This window comes from Apis laboriosa, unplaced genomic scaffold (genome assembly GCF_014066325.1).
Source record: "Apis laboriosa isolate Shangri-la unplaced genomic scaffold, ASM1406632v1 scaffold16_cov148, whole genome shotgun sequence".
Classification (NCBI taxonomy): Eukaryota; Metazoa; Arthropoda; class Insecta; order Hymenoptera; family Apidae; genus Apis; species Apis laboriosa.
The window spans coordinates 3,940,836-3,967,151 of NW_025222129.1; the positions used below are offsets into that span (position 1 = coordinate 3,940,836).

The 26,316-nt window shown below is 23.2% G+C and overlaps 4 protein-coding genes across 6 annotated transcripts; 3 read left to right on the forward strand and 1 right to left on the reverse strand.

Moving 5' to 3' along the window:
• Positions 1 to 1,573: 1,573 nt before the first annotated feature.
• LOC122711041 lies at positions 1,574 to 15,227 on the forward strand. The gene is made up of 8 exons (XM_043929434.1): positions 1,574 to 1,629; positions 1,781 to 1,808; positions 9,120 to 9,419; positions 12,993 to 13,063; positions 13,203 to 13,455; positions 13,625 to 13,753; positions 13,869 to 14,142; positions 14,207 to 15,227. The coding sequence occupies exons 3-8, from the start codon at positions 9,226 to 9,228 to the stop codon at positions 15,137 to 15,139; spliced, it is 1,854 nt and encodes a 617-aa protein (XP_043785369.1). The 5' UTR covers positions 1,574 to 1,629; positions 1,781 to 1,808; positions 9,120 to 9,225; the 3' UTR covers positions 15,140 to 15,227.
• Positions 15,228 to 15,787: 560 nt separating this feature from the next.
• On the reverse strand, positions 15,788 to 18,242 carry LOC122711167 (HEAT repeat-containing protein 3). Its single transcript, XM_043929659.1, has 6 exons — positions 18,020 to 18,242; positions 17,653 to 17,913; positions 16,643 to 17,580; positions 16,292 to 16,574; positions 16,051 to 16,224; positions 15,788 to 15,964 (listed from the first exon to the last, which is right to left on the reverse strand). Exons 1-6 carry the CDS (start codon positions 18,161 to 18,163, stop codon positions 15,854 to 15,856), a joined length of 1,911 nt encoding a protein of 636 aa, XP_043785594.1. The 5' UTR covers positions 18,164 to 18,242; the 3' UTR covers positions 15,788 to 15,853.
• Positions 18,243 to 18,778: 536 nt separating this feature from the next.
• Positions 18,779 to 24,717, forward strand: LOC122711289 (piwi-like protein Siwi). Of its 3 annotated transcripts, XM_043929893.1 has the most exons (11): positions 18,779 to 18,895; positions 19,867 to 20,090; positions 20,351 to 20,386; positions 20,731 to 20,818; positions 20,947 to 21,078; positions 21,155 to 21,363; positions 21,440 to 21,625; positions 21,703 to 21,873; positions 21,944 to 22,223; positions 22,351 to 23,295; positions 24,663 to 24,717. In XM_043929893.1, exons 2-11 carry the CDS (start codon positions 19,881 to 19,883, stop codon positions 24,677 to 24,679), a joined length of 2,274 nt encoding a protein of 757 aa, XP_043785828.1. In that variant the 5' UTR covers positions 18,779 to 18,895; positions 19,867 to 19,880; the 3' UTR covers positions 24,680 to 24,717. The 3 variants fall into 3 exon arrangements, with proteins under 3 accessions (XP_043785828.1, XP_043785824.1, XP_043785827.1); XM_043929889.1 differs by lacking the exon at positions 24,663 to 24,717 and having other exon boundaries at positions 22,351 to 23,877; XM_043929892.1 differs by lacking the exon at positions 24,663 to 24,717 and having other exon boundaries at positions 18,801 to 18,849; positions 22,351 to 23,877.
• Positions 24,685 to 26,235, forward strand: LOC122710989 (coiled-coil domain-containing protein 130 homolog). The gene is made up of 5 exons (XM_043929303.1): positions 24,685 to 24,840; positions 24,980 to 25,295; positions 25,373 to 25,633; positions 25,707 to 25,839; positions 25,919 to 26,235. The coding sequence occupies exons 2-5, from the start codon at positions 24,984 to 24,986 to the stop codon at positions 26,149 to 26,151; spliced, it is 939 nt and encodes a 312-aa protein (XP_043785238.1). The 5' UTR covers positions 24,685 to 24,840; positions 24,980 to 24,983; the 3' UTR covers positions 26,152 to 26,235.
• Positions 26,236 to 26,316: the final 81 nt, after the last annotated feature.

The window sequence follows — 26,316 nt, forward strand, 5'->3', positions numbered from 1 at the left end:
GATTCACAGTTCTATCTTGTTTCTTAGTTATCTATCTTATAATATTAAAACAATCATTTTCTAATTTATATTATTATTAATATATATTATTATTTAAAAATAAAATTATATTTGAGGAATAACAATTTGTTTTTCTAATTGATGATTTTATTATAACAAAAATTTAATATATTGAATTTTTTGCAATATTACTATTTATCTATCAATTGGGTCATCGTAAATATTGCATCAAAAGCAAACTGGTCTCGATAACGTGTATCTTATCAAGTTGATTCGATATGATCGGTGAAGAATTCAATCGAGATAGAATGGAAGATAAGAATAGTGTTTCTTCTATCCTTTAAATCGTGATAGAACAAAAAACATTATTTAAAATATATCTTTATTATTTCTTTGCTCATAGTCAGCCATTAAAAATAATATTGACAAAATATTGTTATTATTTTACAAGATTTTAATAATTATTTAAAAAATGTTGGTTTCATGTTATTATTCATGTTAATTATAATAGAATTTTCTTTCAAGATATTTTTTTTTATCTTTTTATAATTAATGATGCATATAAAAACAGTGATATCATATTATAATCATCGATGAAAATACATGGCAAATTGTTTGACGAAGCACATTTGTTTGTGTTACTATATTTTCTCTTTTTTTTCAGTCATCGATGTGATAACTTAATTAATTAAAAAAGATTAATTCATTTTTAGTCTTCAATGCTACCAATTGCAAAGAAAAACTTCCAATATAATAGATAATTTGAAATTTTTTCTGAAATTTAATCTTAAATTTTATTTAGAATTAATTTACATATAATAATGAATAATACATTTTTTTAAATAAAGAAATATATGTGAATTAAAAAATAATTCTTGTAGATATTATATTTACATATGTAATGTATTTTTATTAAAGTAATTTATTAAGTTGAAATTATTCAATGTTTTAAGGAAATTTGATTAATAGTTTCTTTAAAAAAAAAAAAAACTAGGAACTATGAAATAAATGAGATAACAGATGATTTTTGTTTTATTTAAAACAAGTTTTATCTACATATTGCATTTTTTCTTTTACAACTTTCTATTACACGTTCCACTAACGCCTACGTAAATAATGAACCTGTACTAGTAATATATGCATTCAATTAGTATTAGTCAACATATTTATTATTATATGACTTATAACACGAAATTACTTTTATATTTATTATCTTATAAACAGCAGCACAAAATATATGATAAGTTTCAGTTTTATATATAAAAATTTAAAAATTATAAAATTATATATTTAAGTTTTCATTCATTACTATAAAAAAATTATATTTACTATTTCATTACTATGAAAATTTATAAATTATATATTTTTATATATTTATAAATTATTTATTTTATTATATGTATAATATTATTAAAAAAAATTATATTTATAAAAATATAATATTTATATTTAAATTAGCCGCTATTTTTAATCAATTATATATATGACATATAATGCGAAGTTTGCCGCACCATTCGAAAGTGTACGAAGTTTGTCGAAATCTTACTGCGATATAGTTCGCCACAGTCGCTCGGCGAACTCCGGCGTGGAAGGACGGTTTTGTGTTTCTTGTGAACTATGTTCCACGCTGTATGTGGTGCTATTTGTGTACTTTTTTTTCAATTGTATAAATCGGTGTCAAAAATAGTAATTAAATAAATAATTAATGTGTATAATCTAAATTATTTTGATCAAAACTGAATACTGAATAAAATCGAGTTTTTTTGTTCTTCGATTACAGTAACAACTCGACATCTAAACTCACTTACGTAAGTCTTATGACTTTGATTTTAAATATCATAAAATATATTGTATAATATATTTTAAGTATAATTGTTATATATTTTGTAATACATTATTCGAAAAGATTTTGATATTTTATAAAAATTCGAATAACTGATATCGATGATCGAATTTTTTATACTAACTTGCGCACACTATTATAATCGATATTTCGATCGAATTTTTTAATCGAGAGAAAGCTTGTTAATAACATGGCATCTTATCACAATTCTTTTTATTTTTTTTCAACATTATTAAATGTAAGTAAAACAAAGTTGATAAAATGATAAATGATGTCACACATATATATTTATATGTGTGTGTTTGTATAGTATATGTGTAATATAGTATATGTATAAGAGTTGTAGTGTAAAGACAAGAACAAATTCAACAAATCAATAAAATTCTTATAAGAATTTGATTGTCGCTTGATGTATTACGACATATAATATTTTTTGAAATGAATACATTTCATGATAAAAACGCTTATCTTGGCATCGTTAATCTTGGTATGTAAATCTTCCCGCTTTAAATTTATATAACATCGATATTTATAAAGATAATAAGAAATATTTGGAAAGAAATCGAATGAAATTACAAATACAATACAAGAAAACAACAATAAAAAAAGAAATATTTGAATGCAGTTTTATTAACGAATTTATTAATAATAAAGATAAAATCATTTATTAGATTAGACAAAAATGAATGATATTTTATCTATTTTTATTTTTTTTACGGATGTATTATACATAGTTATTGTAGCATAACAACTATACCATAGCATAACTATAATTCATGCACAATTATTTAGAGCTACGATTCACTGACCTACATGACGCACATAATTTAGTTGGTCAGGTTTCGGGTTCCGTTGATCCTACGATCTTTTTTGTTCCTATTCGAGTAATCGATTTCTGTCATTATACTCGATATAATTCGCATGTAAAGAGTGTTCGGTAAGAATTATTTTTATCCTGATGATTATTATTCTTTATGTTTATTTTAACTTGTGAAATTACATATAACATAAGTAATAAGAATATTATATATTTACAATTATTGAATGTTTTCTTTTTTCTTTGTATAAAAAAAAATATAACGTTTTATAAAGTTAAAAACATAATTTTTTAAAAATATTTGAATGGTTAAATTGCAAATTAATCTTAAATAGTATTGTATGATAAAAAATTATTCTATGAATAAATAAAATATTATAAAGATTATATATAGAGTATGAAATAAGAAGTTTGTAACTATTATTTTCTTTATGATATAAAAACGATGAGTTTTAAACATTATTTCATATAATTTCAAATTTATTTTCTAAATTAAATTAAACACTATTTTTTCCTAAATATATTTCTATCAACAAAAAGTATTTGTAATTATATATATATATTTAATCTATTTAAATTTTTAAATATAATATTTCTAATGCTAAAAATAATAAAAATTCATCTTTTGCAGTCTTTTGCAAAAAAATCTATAGTAAGAATTGAAATATCTAACAGATTGACTATTTAAATAATTAAATTAATTAAATTAATTAAATATTAAACTGTTTATTATATAAAATTATAAAGTTATTCATTTTTTTTATATCTTACAAAAAAGTTATCTTTCTGGTCCTTCCTTTTAATTAAACATAAAATATATCATATATTATATTTTCATTTATTCAACAATAATTTATTCTTCGAAATACGATCCAACTATAGTTTCTTTTCTTTTTCTCTACTTTTAAGTAATCCTTTCGTGTTCACCGGTAATTATGGAAGAATCGATTGGCACTTTTATGCATTACTTGGAAAGTGAAATCGTAAAATCTGAGTATATTATCCTAAAATTTCTTATTATATTTCGTGATAACTGGTACCATGAGTTCAAGTCATGAATATTAGAGATTCTCAACTATTAAAAATTTTTTTTTTTATTGTTAAATTTTTCTTATTATAAAACTTTTTTTTTTATTTTATTTCAGATAAACGATTTAATTCCCGATATTATATTATTATTCTTTATCATATTCAGACAAGTAATTTTGTTTTTTTTTTTTTTCTAGGATAAAAAACAAAATACTTCTATTGAAGGAATTTAAATGTTTTTAAAGAAAAATAACATGGCCTTGAGAACTCAAAAACATTAGAAATTTTGATTCTTTAGAAAATAAAAAGTTTGCTCAAATGCTAAAAATAAAAATTTAATATTTCTCTTCGAAAAAGTAACATAAAATATCCAATTCCTTCAAAAATTTATTCCATCATATAAAGCAATTTACATTTGTATATGGAGCATGTGACTCGTTTCAAAATCGATAAAAATGCGAAAAGTATTCAAGGTTTCGAACAAGTTAGAAGTTTAAATTTTTCGTAAAGCAGCGAAATAAGGTTTTTTTTTTAAAGTTATTCTTCTTTTAATAATCATTTTGTTTGTATGTATCTTTATTCGTATTGAATTAGATATTTTATTGAAAGATATACAAATTTTTTATACTTTCTCAACTTAAAGTTTTTCAACTCTCATATCAGATTTTGTATACTGTTTTCACAATATTGATATTGCAATATTGATATTGCAAGTACATTGATATATTTTTAAATAATAAAACATTTGATTTCTGTGAGCATTAAATGAATATAGAAGTTTTAATAGAGATAAATTTAATATTAATTTCAAAAATTAATTTTATTCAAAGCATATTATTGGATATTATTTCTTAATTATATTTTTTACATTCTAAAATATCATAATTCCTTGTAAATAAAAATAACAATTTAATAATTTTATTATTAAATTAAATAAATAATGTTTCAAAATTCTTTTAAATCTAGCAAAAATAATATTGAATATTAAAATTTAATAATTATGAGTTATAATTCATGAATAAGTTATAATATTTATAGAAAATAGTGTTGATTGTTTAAAAAAATAGAGGAAGTATCAAGCCATTTTTCTTTTGAGAATTTCTAAGATGATAGCGTACTGTGTAAATTGATCACGCTAGATTTTATTTCACAATCTGCTTGTGAAGATTTGAAATGGAGATCCTTTTTCTAGCTCTATTAATGGCCGTATCTGACAGGTTAATTCACAATCATTTCGAGAGTTCCCTCGTTTTAAACGGAAGGGCAACTTGGACAAAGTCAAGTTAATTTGCGACTAATTTGCATCGAATCTTAACACGATCATCTTACACTGCTCTATTCTCAACATTTTGTTATATAAATCTCATTTTTAAGAGGATAAGCCTACAAATAAAACTTTTTTTATGAAATTCATTTTATTGAATTTTTATTCTCATATTAAATATTTAGTTTCCAATTCTTTTGAAATAAAATAAATTCATTATTCAGCAAATATTTGTTCAAAATTTCTTCTGTATATCTCAAAACTATGAAATCCTTGCAATCATTATACGATCAGGCATTGACAAAAGGCTGTTCCAGTTTCGTGACACGCAAAACTGAAATTCTGATCAATAAATCTCGATTGCGGTTAGCCCACTATATTTATATTGATCATTAAATTTCACGAGAATAGTGTAGCATTTTTTATAACGACATTTTAATCCTCATTACAATTCAATTTCTAAAAAAATTCTCTGTTTCTTCTTATATTTTAATAAAATTAATTTGCTTAGTTACTTGATATGAAAAAAAAAAAAAATATATATTCAAAAAAACAAAGATTTATGAAATGATATTTCACAATCATTTGAGATTCTAAAAATATTTACTTAAATTTTATAGGATTTATGCTGTTGGAACAAAATTAGATTTTTGTTGACATCACGAATTCCATTGAAATCAATTTTTCTTTCTTTTTCTTTTTTTTTAAATTTTATTTTTAAAAAAAAAAACACAATCGTGAATTTATATTGATATTATATTATAGTTTCATTTGATCTTCATAGTTTAAATTCAAACAAATATTTCTATTTGTTTTTTAGTTTTCCGATCTAGATTATCTATATTTTGTATTATGTAATGAAGATTGTTTGAATTAATAATTTGTATATAAAATGTCCTATAAATTTTTTTTTAGAAAATGCATTTGTAGATATTTTTACACTGATAATATTTATCATATAATATTAATCTTAGGTGATGAAGATATAAATGTTAGTAAAGATATATAAATAAACTAACTTCGTAAATCACTGATTTCTTTGTGTATTATATAAATTTCATGAATTTAAGATTATAAATTTAAGATTTAAAATTTCTGGATTTAGAATTAATTATTTAGAATAATCAAAATGGATTAAAAAATTAAGAATACATTTTGAAGAATATATTCAAATATTTTAATAGTTCATTTTTATTATTTATCAATTTTTTACTTGTCGTAATGTGTATACCACATGTAGACACTGGCGACAGAATTATTACACATCGAATATCGCACAGTCATTTTTAAACGTTGTATGTACATAGTTAATTACTTCGTTTTATTATCAGTTCAAATGGCATCGTCAATATTATCGATAACGATAAATCATTAATTTATTTTTAACTTTAAAAATTTTGTTTGTTTCACTGTAAATGTTTTTGAAATATAATACAAAAAAAATAAAAAGATTTCAGAATATTTGAATATATAATGAATAATAACTATATAATAAATAAAGTTTAACAAATAATGAAATAATAATAATTATTATATATATATATATATATATATATATATATATATTATTATACAAAGAAATCATTCATGTTGGTGTATCATTTATCAAGATCATTTAAAAAAAGAAAACGGTTTCTATGTTTCACAATAGCATCGTGTGAAACAGTTTCTTCAATTAGCAAAATATGTTGGCCTTCTGTGCAATTAGTATTGCATGTACAAAAAAAATTTTTTTGTGAAAACACATGAACTATTGTGTCACGTGTATTTAAAGGTACTTGAATATTCAATTTATATTAATCTTATATTTCCATTATTAATTTACATTCAATTCGATTCATATCCATAAATTCAAATTAATTGTTTGACCAAGCTTATGACGCAAATTCATCAGTAAGTTCCAGATTAGAAATGAACTGCGACTGCAATGAGCTAATTGAACTAATTAAGTTCGTTAGTTGTTACTCGTGAGCATCAATACACGTGATACCTCTGTATCTTCTTCTGGAATCGTTTCTTAGTTCTTCTGGAATCGATGTTAATCGACGACAATACACAATTCGTGACATAAGTTTGTTTTTCATTAGAAAATATATGGCGTAAATAAAATTATCATTGACGATGAAATTTTTATTTCATAGAAAATTTATTTAGGAATCAATTCGTAAATGAAACGAATACTTAGGAATTTTTTTTCGTAATTTCTATTCTTAAAATTTCCTAATCACTTCAATATCGTTCCTATTTCTTTATAAAATTTTCTAATTTTGTAAATCATCATTCTTTGATTATAAGAAATGTTTTTCAATTTTGTTTCGACATTTGTCTCGTACTTTCCTTTCCGAAAATTTCTTTCTAATTTTTCATACCATTACGTGCATGGATAATTAAAACTGGGAACATTATTTCTTCAATGTGAGCAGAAAATAAATGGTCTCAAGATAATAAATCGCATAACGTAACATAAAGAAAGAATAATAAAATTACGCGTGTCTCTAGTAATTAAGATGCATCATCGAGCAGTATGTTATGTAAACCTTGAGACATTCTCTATTTTTGTAATTTAGGATTAGAGAATTGGTTAACTAGGTTAATGTAACGTCGTATAATATTAATAAACATAGATATTAAGAGAAAGATATTAATATAATAGATATTAATAATAAAGATAAATTTAATTTGTCAAAAAATTCCTATTTTTGAAAATCTTTAAATTTTTATTTTTTCATAATAGAAATGTATATAAAAAAAAAATTGATAAAAAAAAAAAAAGAAAATTACATGCTTCGTTTATAATTTAATAAACAAAAAACAATAGATGCTTGAGTTTTCGAGTTTAATAGTGATTAATCCAGCACTTTATTCAGTAACTATACAACAATATTAAATTGGATATCGTAGGTCTTTCGATTTGAACCGACAATTGATATAACATCGAGCAATTGCATCGCAGCTTGGTCTCTGAATCATTCTCTTCGTATTCATCTTGGTTGGCTAATATTTTAATCCCTTGAAGATGTCGGTTTTTTTAGTTCAAGGTCAAAATTTACGAAATCGAGGTTTGTCATAATGTCTGATTGAAATTTGTTTATTGTTCGAATAGATAATTGAAAGATAACAGAGTAATGGTATCGAATGGTATGGATGATGTATAATAATATTGATAAAAATACAAATTTTGTAAAAAGGAAGTTGATGTTGACTATTTAAAGATCTTTTCAAATTAATTTTTATTTTATATTATTTATATATTTTATTACATTTTATTATTTTATTACATATAATATCAAAACTGAGAACTTTTATATAATAATTTTTAAAATCAAGAACAGGAATTATTTTTGTATTAAAAATAAAAAATAAAAAAAAGAGATTTAAAAGTATTTAAAATATCACAAATAAATATAAAGTATGCAGAAAAATATGAATAAAAATAAAAAAAAGTTTTTTTGCAAAACAAAAAATTTAATTTTTAACAAATTGTTTATAATGCAACTTTATATTAAGTTCAACTTCCTATAACTGTTTATATTCCCGGAATTTGGTCTACGTAATATGTTAAAAATAAATCTGGACTTTATTCTTGCTTGATGTTTTCGGCATGGTTACTAGACTAAATTACTCCCGTTCTTTGATAATTATACTGTATGTAATTATAAACACCTCATTTAATATAACAATGCGATTAAAAGTTATTATGGCAAAAATCTCGATAAGATCATTGGCTTTCTAAGAAAAATTTTGATTAACTCTTGTAATTATTCAGTCTTTTTATACTTTGAATTTTTTAATTTCAAAATTAAAAATATTTTCTCTAAATACAGAAATATAATTCTAGTAAGTAAAAATCTTTTTCAAAAATTTTTTATTTATTTTTTATTATTTTAATTTTCTTCAACTTTTCTTAACAACTTATGAAAAATTTTAGTAATTAAAAATATTCATTTATTATTTTTTTTATTATCGAAAATTTCTATTAATTTTATGTGCAAGAAATTAAAAATTGTTACAAAATTATTGCTATATTTTCTCTAATATTACTAAACATTTAAATATAGAATGATACTTTTTTTTTTTTCACAGATTTTATTTTCGTGAACGAATAAGAATATGCCTGCATGGTTTGCAATGAAAATGATCAGATTCTTTTTTTCATATATTTTCAGATGAGATCATGAAAAAGGGATGACGAAAGATCGATGAACCTCGTGGTGTCGCGACGCTGTCAATCGAGACAAAATCCAAAAGTTTGCAGATCGAATGCAGTGAATCATGTCGCAATCAAGACGTTCCAGTATTTCCATCCACGATTATCCGGAACATTTAAATCCATTCAACGATGACATCACCAGTACACAATCTTACTTTTACCGTGATGGAAAGGCAAAAGATTCGAAACATAAATTCTGGACATTTGGCAGAAGTAGAAAGAAGAGATCAAATAGTTTTTCTATTAAGTCCACATGGTGAATATTATTTTAATTTAATAATTAATTAATACATAATATATATAATATTATTATTTAATTTAATAACTAATTTAATATAATTAAATAATTCTTTACTTAAAATTTATATAGAAAAGACTATATATAAATTATATATCTATATATATATATATATATAATAAAAATATTAATAAGATATAAATTTGAATTTAGACAAAAAAGAAACGTAGAGCTTGACAAATTTTTAGAAGAGAAATATGTCATAAAGATAAGTTTAGATTTGATGAAGGATGACTAAAAGAATATAATTATATTATTAGTATGATGATATTTTTATTTAACTTCAAAATTATATTATATATTATAAATTTTTAATTATTGAATAATTTATTAAAAAGGATTGTTATATTTGATTATTTTGACAGAATTTTACTATCACAATTTTACTATCAGTATGTTGAATTCAAATATAAATTGAGAAAGATTCGGCCAAAAGTTTCTTGAACTTGAACCCACGAAATGTACACGTGTATCGTATAGATATTTGTATTTGGCTGTCATCCAAAGAACATAAATAAAAGGAATTTAGCAGACGATCGACGTCAGGTTGTCTTCCGTCCAAAAGGTCTTTGCAATTTCTATTTAAGGCAACGTTCGATGCGCCTTTCCTGCGCAATTATACGTTCTTAAACTTCTGTACAGTTATCTTAATTTGTGATCATTTTTTTCCATTTTAAAAATATTTTTTAATCCTTATAATCAATTATAATCAAGAAAATTGAAATGATTATGTTTAATTAGAAAAATAACTTTATAAGTTTTATTAACTTTATTATTTATTATCATAAAAATAACATGTGATTAATTATTATATAAGAAAGTTTTAAAAATTTACAAATTTTATACGTTTTTATTTTTGTGATGAAATTATTTTTCCAAAAAAAAAAATTTTTAATAGTTGATATTTTATTACTGATATAAATAGATATTATCAATGATTGTTATTTTTATTATATAGATTATCTATTATTTGATTAAAATTTAAAATAATAATACATTAAACTTTAATGTAAAATTTGTTTCAAAGTATTCATTATTTCAAATCACTATTGAATTCTTTTTAAATTTCAAGTATCGAAAAGTTTATATAATGTGGAAATTTTCGATATGTATTATGTATATTGGTTTTCTACAATTTTTCTTGAATTAAATCAATCTTATTTTTATCTTAATTTTACTTTTGTAAAATCTAAAATAGCATTAGATATCGATATAGTGCAGTTTCAAATATTTCATCTCTAATCCATTTAATCTATAATCTAATTTAATTTTAATCTGATTTAATTTTAAAATCAAATTTTTTACTGATTCTAAAAACTATTTATATTTATTGTTACAAATTGATTGTAAAATTTATTTAGATTTTTTAAATATAAATCAATTAGTGATGTTTTTTTAATATACGTTTTATTTTTTCTATTATTTCATATTATCAAAAGATAAAAATTTTCATTGATAATTTGAATCAAAATTTGTTATCATCGAAAAATCAAATTTAGTCTTAATTTTTACTAAAATTTTCTATTAGTAAAGGAACAGAATTAACATTCCTCATTTATGATCATAATTTCTGTGTTATTAAAAATCTTAAATCAGCGTAACGTTCTATATAGTTAAGTTAAATTAATAATAGTTGCGTGTCGATATTTGCATGTCAATTTATCTACATAAAAAAATCAAGAAGTATATATTAGATAAGATCTATAAATTTAGGAATAAGCTGCTGATTCATAAAAACTTAGATATTGTTATTTTTATAATCTATTAATCATTTAACGAATAGGATACGTTAATTGTACAATTGTACAAAAATTAAAAATTAATATAATTAAAAAGCTAAGCATGAAATCATAAGATATTGCTATTTATATTTTTTTTTATTTTCTTCAAACAGCATTTTTTCTTTAATGTTTTTAATCTTTTTTTTTTCAGTTTTTTCGTGGATATTTACTTTACAATTGAATATTCTTGGTGAAATTCTGATTTTAATTTGGAAAACGATGCCTTCTGCATATTCTCTTCAGAAAAACAGAGTTTCGGTCTAATTGTCGGTTAAAATTAACTTCAGCATGGTTGATAATTAATACTGGAATCTTAACATATATTTAATGATACATTTTGCTTATAGAAGATGATATAGAAAAATCATACATTTAAAAAGTTTTTATTCTTTAAAAAATATTAAAAATATTAATTTTAATATTTAATATATATATATATATATTATATTATATTATAAGGATATATATATATAAGCATATCTTATTGTGATGAAAGTATTATTTCATTTTTTTTTTTTGTTTAAGAATGAAAAATATTGTTGATTCACTTCATAAATGATTACATCATTTTGTAAATGATGCAATAAATATCTTTATAAGTGATGTAGATATCTTTTATAAAAATATGTAATTTTTTTTATAAAAATGTAACTGTATTAGAATAAACAAGACTTCCTTGTACACATATATGAGATAGCAGAAGTGAAAAGAAATCTTATCCGTTGTTTGTAATCCATCATACCGAAGTTACTGAAGCATTTCCTTGACCATGAATCAATCTTGGAATTTATCTTCGTAAGACACAATATATAAATAAAATAATGAATATCTTATATGTTCATATGCAATTTCTATATTTTCTTTGAATAACATAAAAAAATTTTTAATTCACTAATATAATATTTATATTTAATAATATTTATTTAAGATAAAATATTTGGCTTTTATTTTAAATTTTATTATTATTAAATTTTATTAATAAATAAAAATTCAAATTGCGTTAATTATATGTAATATATGTATTGAAACATCTGCGTGATGAAATTGTCGATGTGATGGCTTTTGTTATAGGTGCTTATGTGAGAAGAAAAGATCAAGAAACGGCACTTAAGTCATCATTGAATATACATACCATCTTGCAACACTGATATTTGCATTCGTTAGATAAAATAAGAAAATAATATTCTCAGTGTCATTCAATGCTCATTATATGTATAACGCTTTAACTCACAAATAATTTACTATTCGTTCTGTTTATAAATTTAAAGTGTTGATGGATAAGTTGCTGATATTGATCTATTTTATATTTTATTCCATAGCTGCTTTCTTGTTTAATTGAATAATTGATATCAATTCATAAATATAGGAAAGAAAGTAAATTTTAATCATTTTAAATTATTAAATGCAGAAAAATAAACAAAATATAATCAAAATATTAAAAATTTAATATAATCGTTATTTTTCTAATAAAAATTTTCAAATAAATATACATATATTAATATAATTTTAAAAGTTAGATAGGTTATGAATTTTTCATAACTGAAATCTTTGTTAAATTCAGTTCATCTTCATTAATTTCAAGATTAAATATAGATTAAATATATAAGTTAAGTTATATTTCCATAGAATTGAAATATGACATAAATAATTAACACATTTAAATATAAAGCAAAATACGCGTCGCAAGTATCAATGGCTGTTAATTTACTTATTTTATTACATCATCTGACAATGAATTGTTTGTTTTCAGGAACGGATTGTTCGGCAAACGGAAAGATGACAAGTTAGAAATTCAAGAAAAGAAGTCCACAATCACCACAGGTTGTTATCAAAAATATTATTAAATAACAATAAGTTCTTGAAACAATATCCTTTTCGTAATGAAAATTGATTATGTTATATTATTTATTTCTTATTATATTCATAATTTTTCATAATATGCATATTAAATTTTAAATAGTTTCGTCAACTTACAAAAGAGAACCTTACGTTAAACCAATACCATCGTCACGTATAACGAAGGATCAACAAGAATTTGATGAAGCTCTTGGAACTTTAGCAAGAAGAAGAAAATATACATTAGATAATTCCGCATCAAGATACAGTTCGTCTTTGACTGTTAATGGTGATCCTGCAAGACTCTATGATGGTAGTCCGCAGGATACTACTACATCTATTATGGGTGATCTTACACCGAAACCACCAGCACGAAGGTGAATATATTATTATATATTATTAAATTATAATTAAATTTTGACTTCTGTGATTTTGTAAAAATTTCTTTTTTAAAATAAATTTTATCTCAATATAATCACTTGAACATACATAAATCATCCATTGATTAAATTTTAATGTTCGTATTAATTCAATTTTTATATTCAGATTTGGCCAAATGAGTCCAAAACCAACAAGTAAAATACCACCGTTGGATTTCGAAAATGAAAGTCCGAAGGAAAACGGAAATGTAACTCTTCGTGAAAAAACTCAAGAAAGAACGCCAATTCCCCCTTTGTAAGTATTATTTAGATTCCATAATATATTATAGTATTATATTTATTAAATAGATGAAATTATATTAAAAATATCGAATATATGTAATATCAAATATATCAAATATATTTCATAGGCGAAGATTCGGTAACAGATCATCACAAAGGACAAACGCAACTCTGGATTCAGAGGAAGAAGTGAATCGTTCAGGTGATATGGCATTGTGTGATGAAAACGAAAACGTATCCGGGGATTACATGTTTAAAAGATACTCTCAGGATGCAATTAGAAAATCAAATCTTTCAATAAATAGTTGTGTTTCAATCGGAAGTACGATGAGTTCATATGGTCGTAAAAAACGAAGAGCACCACAACCACCACGACGTTCAGAAAATATAGAAACAAATGAAGTAAGTCAAATTTTCTACTTAAATATTTTTAAATTTATCAATTTTCATTATTTAATTATTTCAGACGGTTCATGAAGCATCTAACATAAAACTTCAAATAGTGGAACCAATTGATATAACGAGAGTTACTGAGAATATAGACGATTTGACGAAAAAGAGTAAAAATTTAGACCAAGAAGTTAATGAAGAAAAAGAAAATTCAATTTTGAGTTCCAACGACGTATCATCTAAAAAAACAGAAGACAGTTTAACAAAAATTATAGAAACTAATGCAAATATGCAAAATAAAGAGAAAACTTGCATTGAGGAAAAATCTATAGATATGGAACAATTAGAATCAAAAATTTCGCTTATAGAAGACTATAAAGAATCGGAAAAAGATTTTGAGCAATCTAAGAAAGAGGAAGAAGATATTCAAGTCGAATATTGCAGAACTTCTCAGAAAAATATAGAAATAATTAAAGATATAGATCAAACGAATTCATTAGAATTAGATGATATCTCTCTTCGAAGGAAAAGTTCTTCAAGCACATTATCCAGAAATGACAGTTTTTCTGTGAAAGATGAGATTGAAAAGATAGAGAGACAAATAAAAGCTCTGGAAACAAAGAATGCTTCTAAAAACTGTTCGGAAGAAAAGAATATAAGGAATTCGATTCAAGAGAATCGTAGGCATTTTTTTCAAAATATGGTCGAGACCGATAATGATAAAGATCCGATTAAAATAGAATTTAAAGAATTTCCGAAAGAACAAAAGGACATTCATGTGGTAAGACTAAATGATTCACCTATTTCCGTAGTAGCTTCTCGAGAGCCGGTGAAAGTTATTGAGCTTCATATTTCTGAACCTATAAGACAAAAGCCAGAAATACTCGAAGATGTGAATCCAATTCCAAAACCCAGGAGGCATAGTGCTTTAAATCTAAATGATTCTCAATCAAACATAACTCTAAATAATACTAAAAACTTTGAACCAATAAGAGGGAAATCTTTGTGAATATTATTTTTAATGATAAATTCTTGTAAGAAATTGTACAATCTTTTTGATCTTTAAATTAAATAGAAGAATATCCCTGTTAATTTTAGTTGAGATATCTTTAAAGACTGTATAAATATTGTGTACATGTATATTTATTTTGTGCTTAAATTTTTTCTTGATCACTTTAAATATCATTAAATACATAATTATCAATTTAAATTTGAATTCTGAGGCAATTATGAATAAAATTATTTTTACAATATTTCTTAAATAGATTATTGCAAGATACTATTTTTTTCAAAAATCGATGTATTACAAATATGCATATTATTATCATCTGAATCATTATCAAATGGAAATGAATTTTTATACTAGTTCAAATGTAAATTTTGTGATCATGAATGCTATTAATACAAAAATTATAAAATATTAAATTATATTAAGTTGTTTCTTTTTTATATATAAATCATGTATTATTTTGTAAATTTAAAAAATTTTCAATTTTATAAAATTATAAACATTCATAATTGATTTTTTCGAGAATTTTAATTTAATTTAAAATTTAATATGATTGCTTTAATACACAAAGCTTTTATTATTACAATTTAAGAATTAGATAATAATATTTTATATTATAAATATATATTTACATTGTAAATATTAAATTTTAGTACATTAATGTACTAACACATAATTGATAAAAATTGTTAATGTATAAAAAAACAGAATCTTTTAAAGATTTCTTATCCTTTTTTCTTTATACCTTATAAATTTCATAATATTCATATTCACTGTGGACACTATTGCAACATTGTCTCCTAAAGTTTTTTTTTGTTGTCTCATCTATAAATAAAAAATAATTTTAATAATAAATTTAAAATATGAATTCTATAATTTGATATGATATTCAAATTGAAATAAGATCTTACTTTATTTCTAAAACAAGGTATCAAGGTTTGTAATTTTTCTAGCAATTTAATTTCATTTGCTAATTGGTCGCTATTATCTTCTGCATATATATCTATTATTGTGTCCAAAAATTCTGCCATTACCCAAACTTTTGATTCTAATATACAAGCATCCAACAAAAATATAGATATATGCTAAAAAAAAATATTACTATACAAAAATATTCAACATTAAGGTTTAATCAAAATTTATAAATCTTACTTTAATTATTTCACGAGCTTCAGATGTATCATTGTTTCTTAAAATCAAAGCCAAATTTCCTAATATTCGTATCAAATTTACTTGAATATTAGCATTTAAACATTGTCGTTCTCTGTTTAACATTGGTTGAACATCAGCTAATGTTAAACAGTTAAAAATATTTACTTTCTCCTCAGATAATTTTTGAATAGCAGCTCTCATAGCTGCTGTAGCAGATTCTAATAATTCTATATCATTTGCACTTGTATCCTTGAAAACAATTGTTCCAATTTCTGTCCACATCCTAAAATATCATAAATTGAATAATTTTATATAAATTTTAATTTAATAGAAATTGTACATTATACATACCTATATACATTTTCTATACCACCAAGTGCATCAATTTCTAAACATGATATTAAATTATTTAAACATAAATAAGCTGTACAATTTAGAGTATGAATTTGCTTTAAGATATCTTTTCCTTCAACATTTTGTTCTAATATTTCTAATGTATCTTTGTTTATAATTCTAGTTTTATCCCATACTTTATTTATTATGTTACAGATATTAAATATTTCAACTATTTCCAATGGTAAAGAAAACATAGTTTTATATAATTTATCATCCATACAAACATCATCTATGTTTTCAATCTCACAATCTGAATTTTCTAAATCAGATTCATTTTCATTTTCTTGATCTTCTGAACATAAATTGGCTAAAATCTCTAATGCTTGCTGCTGTGCACCAAAAATCCTTCTATTATCTTGTACTCTTTTTTTTGCATTACTAGAAAAAGCATTTTTTTCATAGGGTAAAATTGAAATCAAATTGGACAATAATTGTTTACAATCAATAGAAAGAGTATCAGATAATACATTTATCACTTTGCAGATTATATTCATAGAAATATTTTCTTCATAGTTAGTCAAGTTAATTAATAAACCACTTATAGCAGTTTTAAAACAAGCTATTTCAGAAACATTAGCATTATTTATTTCTGTGTTTAACAGTTGATTAAGTGTATCTTCAGAATTTTTAAGTTTTTTAATAGCATTGATATTATCTTCTGACAAAGATAATAAACATTGTGTAATAATTGTAGCAATTTCTATGCCATAAATAGTGATATCAAAAAATTTTGTTAGGATAGAAACAATATCATTTTCATTGCAACATTTTACAGCAAATTCATTGTGTTCACATAATGTCCACAATAATGTAACTGCTTGAATGAATGCTTCTTTTTCATCAATTACTTTGTTTTTCTCATTATGATCTTTTGGTTGCCAATCTGTATAATACTATAAATTATGTTTAAATTATTAATTTATCATAACAAAATAGAATAAAAAAAAATTAACTTTTAAACTTACTTGTTTTAACAAAGTACACAATGGACTCATAATATCATCATTTAATAAATTAGTATGTGCTTCCATTTTTCCATTATCTGCTAAATATCTTAAAGCGCTTGCACTGCTGGTTCTTATGAGAATATTTTTATCAACAAGTAATGGACCTATTATTTTAGCAATTCCATTTTTTGTAATTTGTATAGCAAGAGTTGAATTATAAGACATTGATTCAATCGTTTGCAATCCTGATAGTTTTTCCTCAATATTAACAGACTGTATCTGAAAAATTTATTATTTTATTTTTAAATGTTAAATTATTTTAAATTATTTTTAAATGTACAAAAATGAATAGAAATGTGAAATAAAAAATTTTCATGTAAAATACTTCTTCATATACTCTTCTTAAAGCACTTTCTCGATCATCATTCGTAACATCATCAATTTCTTCTGTTTCAAAATCTTTAACAGATAAAAGTCCTGTAGGATGTTTTTTATGTGGTCTATTTTTTTGTCTCTTTTGTTTTCCCATTTTTTTTTTAATATATGAATTATTGTGAATTAAACAAAATTATTTAAAAATACACGTGTTATTTCTATTTATATCTTCCTTTTTTGTCTCTTTCTATTGAAATAATTTTCACTAAATATTCACTAAATTATTTTTCACTAAATAAAAATAAAATGTTAAGTTTTTACAGAAATCACTTGACTAGATTTCACATGATTGGTTAAATTTTTAAGAAAATTGATTGGCATAGTGAAATATATCAGCGAATCAAAAATATGTACTTTCATTTATTTATCATCTATAAAATAAAATAGCAAGAAATTACCCATAATCCCTTAGGTTTTTTGAGACATGCGCTTTGAATAATTACATTCACGTATCAATTTGTATAAATGATAAAAATTTGTTTAAATTTATATGATAATATCGCAAAAACAATCATAGAATAAAGATATTTATAATATTTATAAATAAAAATAGATTAGAATTATATATATATTTTATTAATTATTATATTTTTATAATTATATTAAATAAATTTTAAAGAAATAAAATATTTTTAATGTAGTACGGTACTGTAAGAATTTAATATTTGCGTCTCTGTATTACGCATGCGTCAAATTTGATTTCGTTAGTCCAAATTTGACTCTTATAAATCTTTTCAAATGTGTAGCTGGTATTTTCCGATATAGCAATAACATAGTAAGGTGTGAATTAATTTGTTCAATATTTTTTTGTATTGTGGATTGTAAGGTATTATTTATAATTATTTTAAAATTTTATTAATATTTTTTATTAAATTTCAAATTTATGAAAATTATGATTATTAATTATTAATTATAACATAACATAAATATTTCAAATACAGCTTTTTGAATTTTTAATTAATCATGTATTTTAGTTAATTTATTTAATTAAATTTGAATAAAAAATATATGCTTCAATTATAGATTTATCATTCATCATTATATTCATTTTTATTTATTTATATTCATATTTATTATATTCATTATATTATTAAAATTTATAAAAAATTTTTTATCGATTTATTTATTGATTTATTGATTTATTGGTAGTTATCTATTACTTTTGAAATAATCTTAAATATATTAGTTTTAAATTAAAAAATATTTTTTACGAAGATTCATTCAACCACGTTGCTATTAATGTGTTGATATTGATTTGTTTCAAATTTTATTTGTTTTAATTGTATTTATTTTTTTTTATGTAATACTATAAATCCTAACAGTTCTTTTTGTATGTATGACAATTGAAATTCGTTCTTGAAATTATTATTTTTAAATATTATAATCTTTTGTTCCTTGAACAATATTTAATATTTAACCTTGAATTATCCTTAATGTTTTAAATATAAATATGCTCTAATTATAAATTTTTTTTTAAATTATATTTTTTAAGTTATATTTTATAATATCTGACTATATTTTTGAAAATTAATATTTATTCGGACATAAATAGCATATTTTTTAAATAAAAATATTTTTCTCCAATATTATATGAAATAAAGAATTGTTTTTCCTGTTATTAATATTGTATTTATAAAAAATTTTTTTTTATTGAACATAATAATTTTTAAAAAAAGAAAACATTCTTAATATATTATAATATTACAATTAATTTTTTAAATAAATTTTTCCTTTTTTAAATAAATTATTTTTTTTATTGTAAAAAATTACATATAATTTCAATAAAAAATTGTTAAGATTCTAAATCAATTATGGCTGATCGGGGCCGGGGTAGAAGTCGAGGACGAGGAAGAGGTCAAGATGATAGAAAACAAGCTCCTGGTCAACAACAACAACAACAACAACAACAACCTCCACAGCAACCTCAAGCAAGTGCTTGGGCTCGTAGACCTGGTCCTCCTCAACCACAACCAGGACCATCTTCACAAACACCATATTCAAGATCTTCAGCACCAGCACAGGTAATTTATGAAACATAATTTTAATTTTATTTAATAATACATATGTTGTATGATATGTATGGTATTTTTTTGTTTTTATATCTTTTTGTTTTCTTTGTTATTTCTTCAGAAGTAAGAAAAAAATATGTATGTATTTACTTTTCTTTAAAAATATAAAAAAATTATTTATGTGTGTGTATGTTTGAAGTATGTATTTAAAGTATATTAGAAATATAGAAATGTAAAAAAAAAATTGAAACTCATTTTGTTTTTTTGTGTAGAGCACAATTTATCCAAAGGTAAAAGGAATAGATAAGGTTAGTGTTTGTGTATTATTGTTAAATACATTGTTACATTTTGAGTAATATTATTTTTTTGTAAAAATAAACTGTCCCAACAATATAGTCTTTTATTACATAGTATTTGTAATTTAAATTTATTTATAAATATTATTAATTTAGGAATGTGAAAAATGTATATATCTTTTTTTGTTTATATATTATATCTTCTATTTTGATCTATATTATTGGATTGTTTGGAAAATAATTTCGTTTTTTCATGTTTTCGTTTTGAAAAAAAACGAAATTACTTTCCGAACAATCTATCATAATGAAATTTTAAATTATTATTTTATTATTAAGTATTTTTCATTTCAATATAGAGTGCTGGAAGAGCCACTCAAAGATTAGGTCCTAAAGGAGATGGTGGTCCAGGGCATAAAGAAGAAAGTGCTCCTGAAGCAATGGAAGGTGTATTTAACAAAATTTTTTTTAAAATTACGTTTCATTTATATTCATTTTATATTTATATTATTTGAGAGAATTATATGGTATAAATTTATTTTTATTTATGAATATTATATACATATACTTTATAGTTAGTGGGGAAGCTGCTGGAGGAGGAGATGCAGCAGCACAGTTGGGAAGAGGTGCTATGCGAGGTAGACGTATGATACCATCAACTCCAGAAAATATACAAACTAGACCAGAGAATTTAATAACTAAACAAGGTTAATATATTTCGTATATATATATATATATATAAAACACAAAAAATATATATAACATAAATATTGACATTTTTAGGTACTACTGGAAGTAGTGTAATGCTACAAGCAAACTATTTTAAATTGCTTGCCACAACTGATTGGTGTTTATATCAATATCGAATTGATTTTGCACCGGAAGAAGATCGCACTGCGGTTCGTAAAGGATTACTTAAACTTCATAAAGAAGCTTTAGGAGCATATGTTTTTGATGGAACTGTTATGTATTCTAGTAGACGTTTACAAGATGTAAGATACTTTTGATTACATCAAATTATATATAACTATTTGATGAATTGTAAGATTACACAAAACTTTATTTTAGAAAATGGAAATTTGGTCTAGGAGGACATCAGATGATGCCACAATCAGAATTACCATACGTCTTGTTGGAGAAATGGAAAGAGTAGACCAACGTTATCTTCAATTTTTCAATATAATTATGCGAAAATGTTTAGCTCTATTGAATCTTCAGCTTGTAGGGCGCGATTATTTTGATGCACATAGTAAAGTAAATAGACAAATAAATTCTTGTTATAATTCTTTAATGTTTGTATTTACTAATTGTTTAAAATAATTAAAATATAGGTAGAAGTACGTGATTTTAGATTGGAACTTTGGCCTGGTTATCTCACATCTATAAGACAACATGAGAATAGTATTCTTATGTGTGCTGAAATCATACATAAAGTCATGCGTCAGCAAACTTTATTAGATATATTAAATGAATGTTATGATCATGATAAGAATGATTATAAGGTAAAAAATATTAATTATTAATAATTTTCTTTAAGCTTAATTATATTCATATTAAATATTATATATTTAGACTTTATTTGAAAATCAAGTTATTGGTTTAGTTGTACTTACTGATTACAACAATAATACATATCGTATATCAGATGTGGATTTTGATTCAAGTCCTAATTCAACTTTTCAATTAAGAACCGGTGAAAAAATAACTTATAGAGAATATTATAGAAATAAATATCAAATCCCTATTGATAACATCTCTCAACCAATGCTTGTAACGAGATTAAAACCAAGAGAACGTCGTGCTGGTCAAGCCGAATTAGTATATCTTGTTCCGGAACTTTGTCGTGCAACAGGTATAATTTTTTATTCAATATTTTTATAATTAATATGCTTAAATAAAATAAAATATTATTTAATTGTTTCATGATAAATATTTATATTTCAAAATGTTGTATTTCATGATAAATAATTCTTGCATAGGTTTAACTGATGCTATGAGAGACAATTTCCATTTAATGCGTACATTGGCAGAATATACACGTGTATCTCCCGCGGCACGTATAGATAAATTAATGGTCTTTAATAGGAGACTTCGCGATAAACCATCTATAGTAAAAGAATTAAATGAATGGAATTTACATCTTGATGAAAGACTAGTTGATGTACCAGCACGATTTTTACAACCAGAAAAAATTGTATTGGGAAGTGGACGAACGGTTTCTGCGGGCCAATTTGCCGACTGGACCCGTGAATTACATAATAAGCCATTGTATAACATTGCTCGATTGACTAACTGGGTAGTAATTTGTATGACTCGTATGAGACGCGATGTCGAGAGATTCATACAAACGCTTAAAGAATCTGCATCTGGAATGGGTTTTAGAATTGACAATCCAAGACTTTGGGATGTTGCTGATGATCGATCCAACACTTATTCTGATACTCTCGAAAGAGTAATGAGTACTAGTAATCCAGAATTAATCTTTTGCGTAGTATCGAATAATCGAGCCGATAGATATAGTGCAATAAAAAAGAAATGTACTCATGATAGACCAGTAGCTTCACAAGTTTTCCTTGCAAAAAATCTCTCGAATAAAGGTATAAGATCGATTGCTACAAAAGTAGCAATTCAATTAAATTGTAAATTGGGTGGTGCTCCATGGAGCGTTGAACTACCACCGATTAATTTAATGGTAGTTGGTTATGACGTATGTCATGATCCTGCTGATAAAAGCCGTGATTTTGGTGCAATGGTAGCATCATTGGATAGAAGCTTGACAAGATATTATAGTTCAGTAGCTGCTCATACTACAGGAGAAGAACTTTCAGACGAGTTTGGAGAAAGTCTCGAAAAAGCTGTGCTATGCTACAGACAAGTGAACAAAATTTTACCCTCGCACATTGTGATATATCGTGATGGCGTAGGTGAGGGTCAGGTACCATATGTATATAAACATGAAGTAGATGATATAAGGGCCAAATTAAACAAACTTTATGGTGATCCTAGTACCATTAAATTGGCATTTGTAATAGTTACGAAACGAATTAATACTCGTTTATTCTATAATCAAAATAATCCTCCGCCTGGTACAGTGGTCGATGATGTTGTTACTAATCCATTAAGATATGATTTCTTTATTGTATCTCAAAGTGTACGACAGGGTACGGTAACACCATGCGCATACAATGTAATAGCTGATTCTACTGGTTGGAGAGCCGATCAGATGCAAAGAATGACTTACAAGTTATGTCATATGTATTATAATTGGTCTGGTACTGTTAGAGTACCTGCGCCTTGCCAATATGCTCACAAACTTGCTTTTTTGGTTGCACAGTTTGTGCGTCGTCCACCATCTGCAAGGATGCAGAGTTTATTGTATTACTTGTAATCATTCCTTGTTCCTAATACACAAATTAAGATATATAGATTAAGTATAAAACGTATTTTATATATGCAAACTGTTTTTACAATTTTTTGTACTATGACAGATAATTTAGTTTTTGTTTTTTTTTCTTTTTTCTTTTTAAAGAATTTAAAAATTCTCTTTCTCTTTCTCTCTCTCTCTCTCTCTCTCTCTTTCTATATATACATATTATATATATACGTATTATATATGCATATGTATATATAGAGCAATATAATTATATAGTATTAGACGATATTTTATCATTATTTCTTCATTTAATTGATATCAGATTAAAAAATTGATTATGAAAAAATTTAAAAAATAAGAAAAAATATATTCATAGTTTTATGTTTTATTATGAATCATAATTTGAAACATGAAGTAAAAAATTATTTGTTTATGATATTTTACTTTTTTACATTACAGTTATTACAAATAAAAATTAATACATTATGTATTCATATATTTCTTTATAAAGTAAGATTTACTTTGAATTTTTTTTTATGTATAATTATATATTTTTTAAGAATGTATTGTCATTTATAAAAATATTGTAAAATATCATTCTATAAAAATGTTGTAAAATTAATAAGATATTCAAAATTGTATGATGAACAAAATGGAAATCTTTAAATTTAATAGATATCTTATCACTAGTTTATTTCGCTTTACGTATAAACTTTAATATACATAATGGAAATATGTAAAACTATTTTTATACAAAAATTTTATATTTTCTAATTATTTTGTAATTTATGATTTTATAATTTTTTCTTTCATTTATATCCTAAAAAATTTTGAATAATCATTTTAATTTCTCATAAATGGCGTATATAGTAATCTGAAAGTACCAATATAATAAAAATAGTTAAAATGTTTCTATAGGCTGTAATATCATATGATTAGCAGTTGGCTAACCTGATTTATCGTACATTGTTTTTAAGTTCAGTACGACGTAAGAAAAATGAGAAAGTAAAGTGTAAGAATCATTTCTATTCAAATAGAAGTTAATAATCAAATTAAATAAACTTTTGTTTTTCCTGAAGATCTATTAGAAATTAAGGTATTATAATAATAAAATTTATAAATAAAATTTTTCATATATGAAAATAATTTTAAAATTATATCTTAGAATAATATATTCGTTACGAATTTTTTAAAAATATTTTACTTAATATTTATTGATTCCTTTAATTTTATAGAAAAATGGGAGAACGTAAAGGCACAAATTTATATTATCCACCTGATTATGATCCTCGTGTTGGTGGACTTAATAAATTTCTTGGAACTCATGCCTTACGTGAAAGAGCACGTAAATTACATATGGGTATTCTTATTGTCAGATTTGAAATGCCATATAATATATGGTGCGATGGATGTAATAATCATATAGGAATGGGTGTTCGTTATAATGCTGAAAAAAAAAAAATTGGAATGTATTATAGCACACCTTTATATCAATTTCGTATGAAATGTCATCTTTGTGACAATCATTTTGAAATCAAAACTGATCCAGCAGTAAGTAATTATATATTATGTTTTTATAATAATTATTTATTATATTTGATTATTTATGTAAATATCTTTTTACATAGAATTTAGATTATGTAATAGTGAGTGGTGCAAGACGTCAAGAAAATCGATGGGATCCTAAAGAAAATGAACAGATTGTACCAGAAACAAAAGAAGTATCTTGTAGACTATATGATGATGCTATGTATAAATTGGAACATGGTATAGAAGATAAGAAAATAGCAAAATCACGAGATTCTTCTTTGGAATCTGCAATAGCACTAAATGATGCTACATGGAAAGATGATTATACTTCAAATTGTGCATTGCGAACTGCATTTAGAGTATGTTTAATATATACTTGTTAGTTATATCATATATTTTTATATAATTTGTTATAATGTTTGAATATTGTAGACACGAAAAAAAGAATTGCAAAAAAAGCAAAGTTTGGATCAAATATTGCTTAAAAAAAGTGGATTAAACATTGATTTAGTTAATGAACATGAAGAAGATATAAAATTAGCTAAATTATTAATGTATAAAAAAGGTAATTTAGATAATATATAATATAGAGAAAAATCAATATTTAAAAAAAATATTACAAAAATTTATTATATTATTTCCAGATACAAAAAAAAGTGTACATAACCCTTTGAAACGATTAATTACTATTGTACGATCTAGAGATAAAGTAAAAAGTTTGCCATATTCTGTAAATCATGGTATTAAAAAACAAACAAATCAAACACCTAAACTTCCTGAATTTAATCAGCAAAAAAATGCGACATCGAAAATTACTAGTACGTTAAATACATCGCTAGTTACTTATGATAGTTCTGATACAGATAATGATTCGTAGTATTTTGTATTTGAAATAAAAAAATTATATATATATCTAATATAATTTATAATTATTTGGTAAATATGTATAATATATATAAAAATAACAGTACATATTAGGAATAGTATAAGAATAATATAATATAATATATTATAAGATAAGAATAATATAATATAGTATAAG

Bases quoted from the DNA above. Each gene is read 5' to 3' on its own strand.
- LOC122711041 (XM_043929434.1), top strand. From the start codon at position 9,226: ATGTCGCAATCAAGACGTTCCAGTATTTCCATCCACGATTATCCGGAA. The intron at 13,064-13,202 runs GTTGTTATCAAA...AATTTTAAATAG, and splicing joins GAAGTCCACAATCACCACAG to TTTCGTCAACTTACAAAAGA. The intron at 13,456-13,624 runs GTGAATATATTA...TTTTATATTCAG, and splicing joins CCGAAACCACCAGCACGAAG to ATTTGGCCAAATGAGTCCAA.
- LOC122711167 (XM_043929659.1), bottom strand. From the start codon at position 18,163: ATGGGAAAACAAAAGAGACAAAAAAATAGACCACATAAAAAACATCCT. The intron at 17,581-17,652 runs GTAAGTTTAAAA...CATAATTTATAG, and splicing joins TGTGTACTTTGTTAAAACAA to TATTATACAGATTGGCAACC. The intron at 15,965-16,050 runs GTAAGATCTTAT...TTTTATTTATAG, and splicing joins TACCTTGTTTTAGAAATAAA to ATGAGACAACAAAAAAAAAC.
- LOC122711289 (XM_043929889.1), top strand. From the start codon at position 19,881: ATGGCTGATCGGGGCCGGGGTAGAAGTCGAGGACGAGGAAGAGGTCAA. The intron at 21,364-21,439 runs GTAAGATACTTT...ACTTTATTTTAG, and splicing joins CTAGTAGACGTTTACAAGAT to AAAATGGAAATTTGGTCTAG. The intron at 22,224-22,350 runs GTATAATTTTTT...ATTCTTGCATAG, and splicing joins GGAACTTTGTCGTGCAACAG to GTTTAACTGATGCTATGAGA.
- LOC122710989 (XM_043929303.1), top strand. From the start codon at position 24,984: ATGGGAGAACGTAAAGGCACAAATTTATATTATCCACCTGATTATGAT. The intron at 25,296-25,372 runs GTAAGTAATTAT...CTTTTTACATAG, and splicing joins AAATCAAAACTGATCCAGCA to AATTTAGATTATGTAATAGT. The intron at 25,634-25,706 runs GTATGTTTAATA...TGAATATTGTAG, and splicing joins CATTGCGAACTGCATTTAGA to ACACGAAAAAAAGAATTGCA.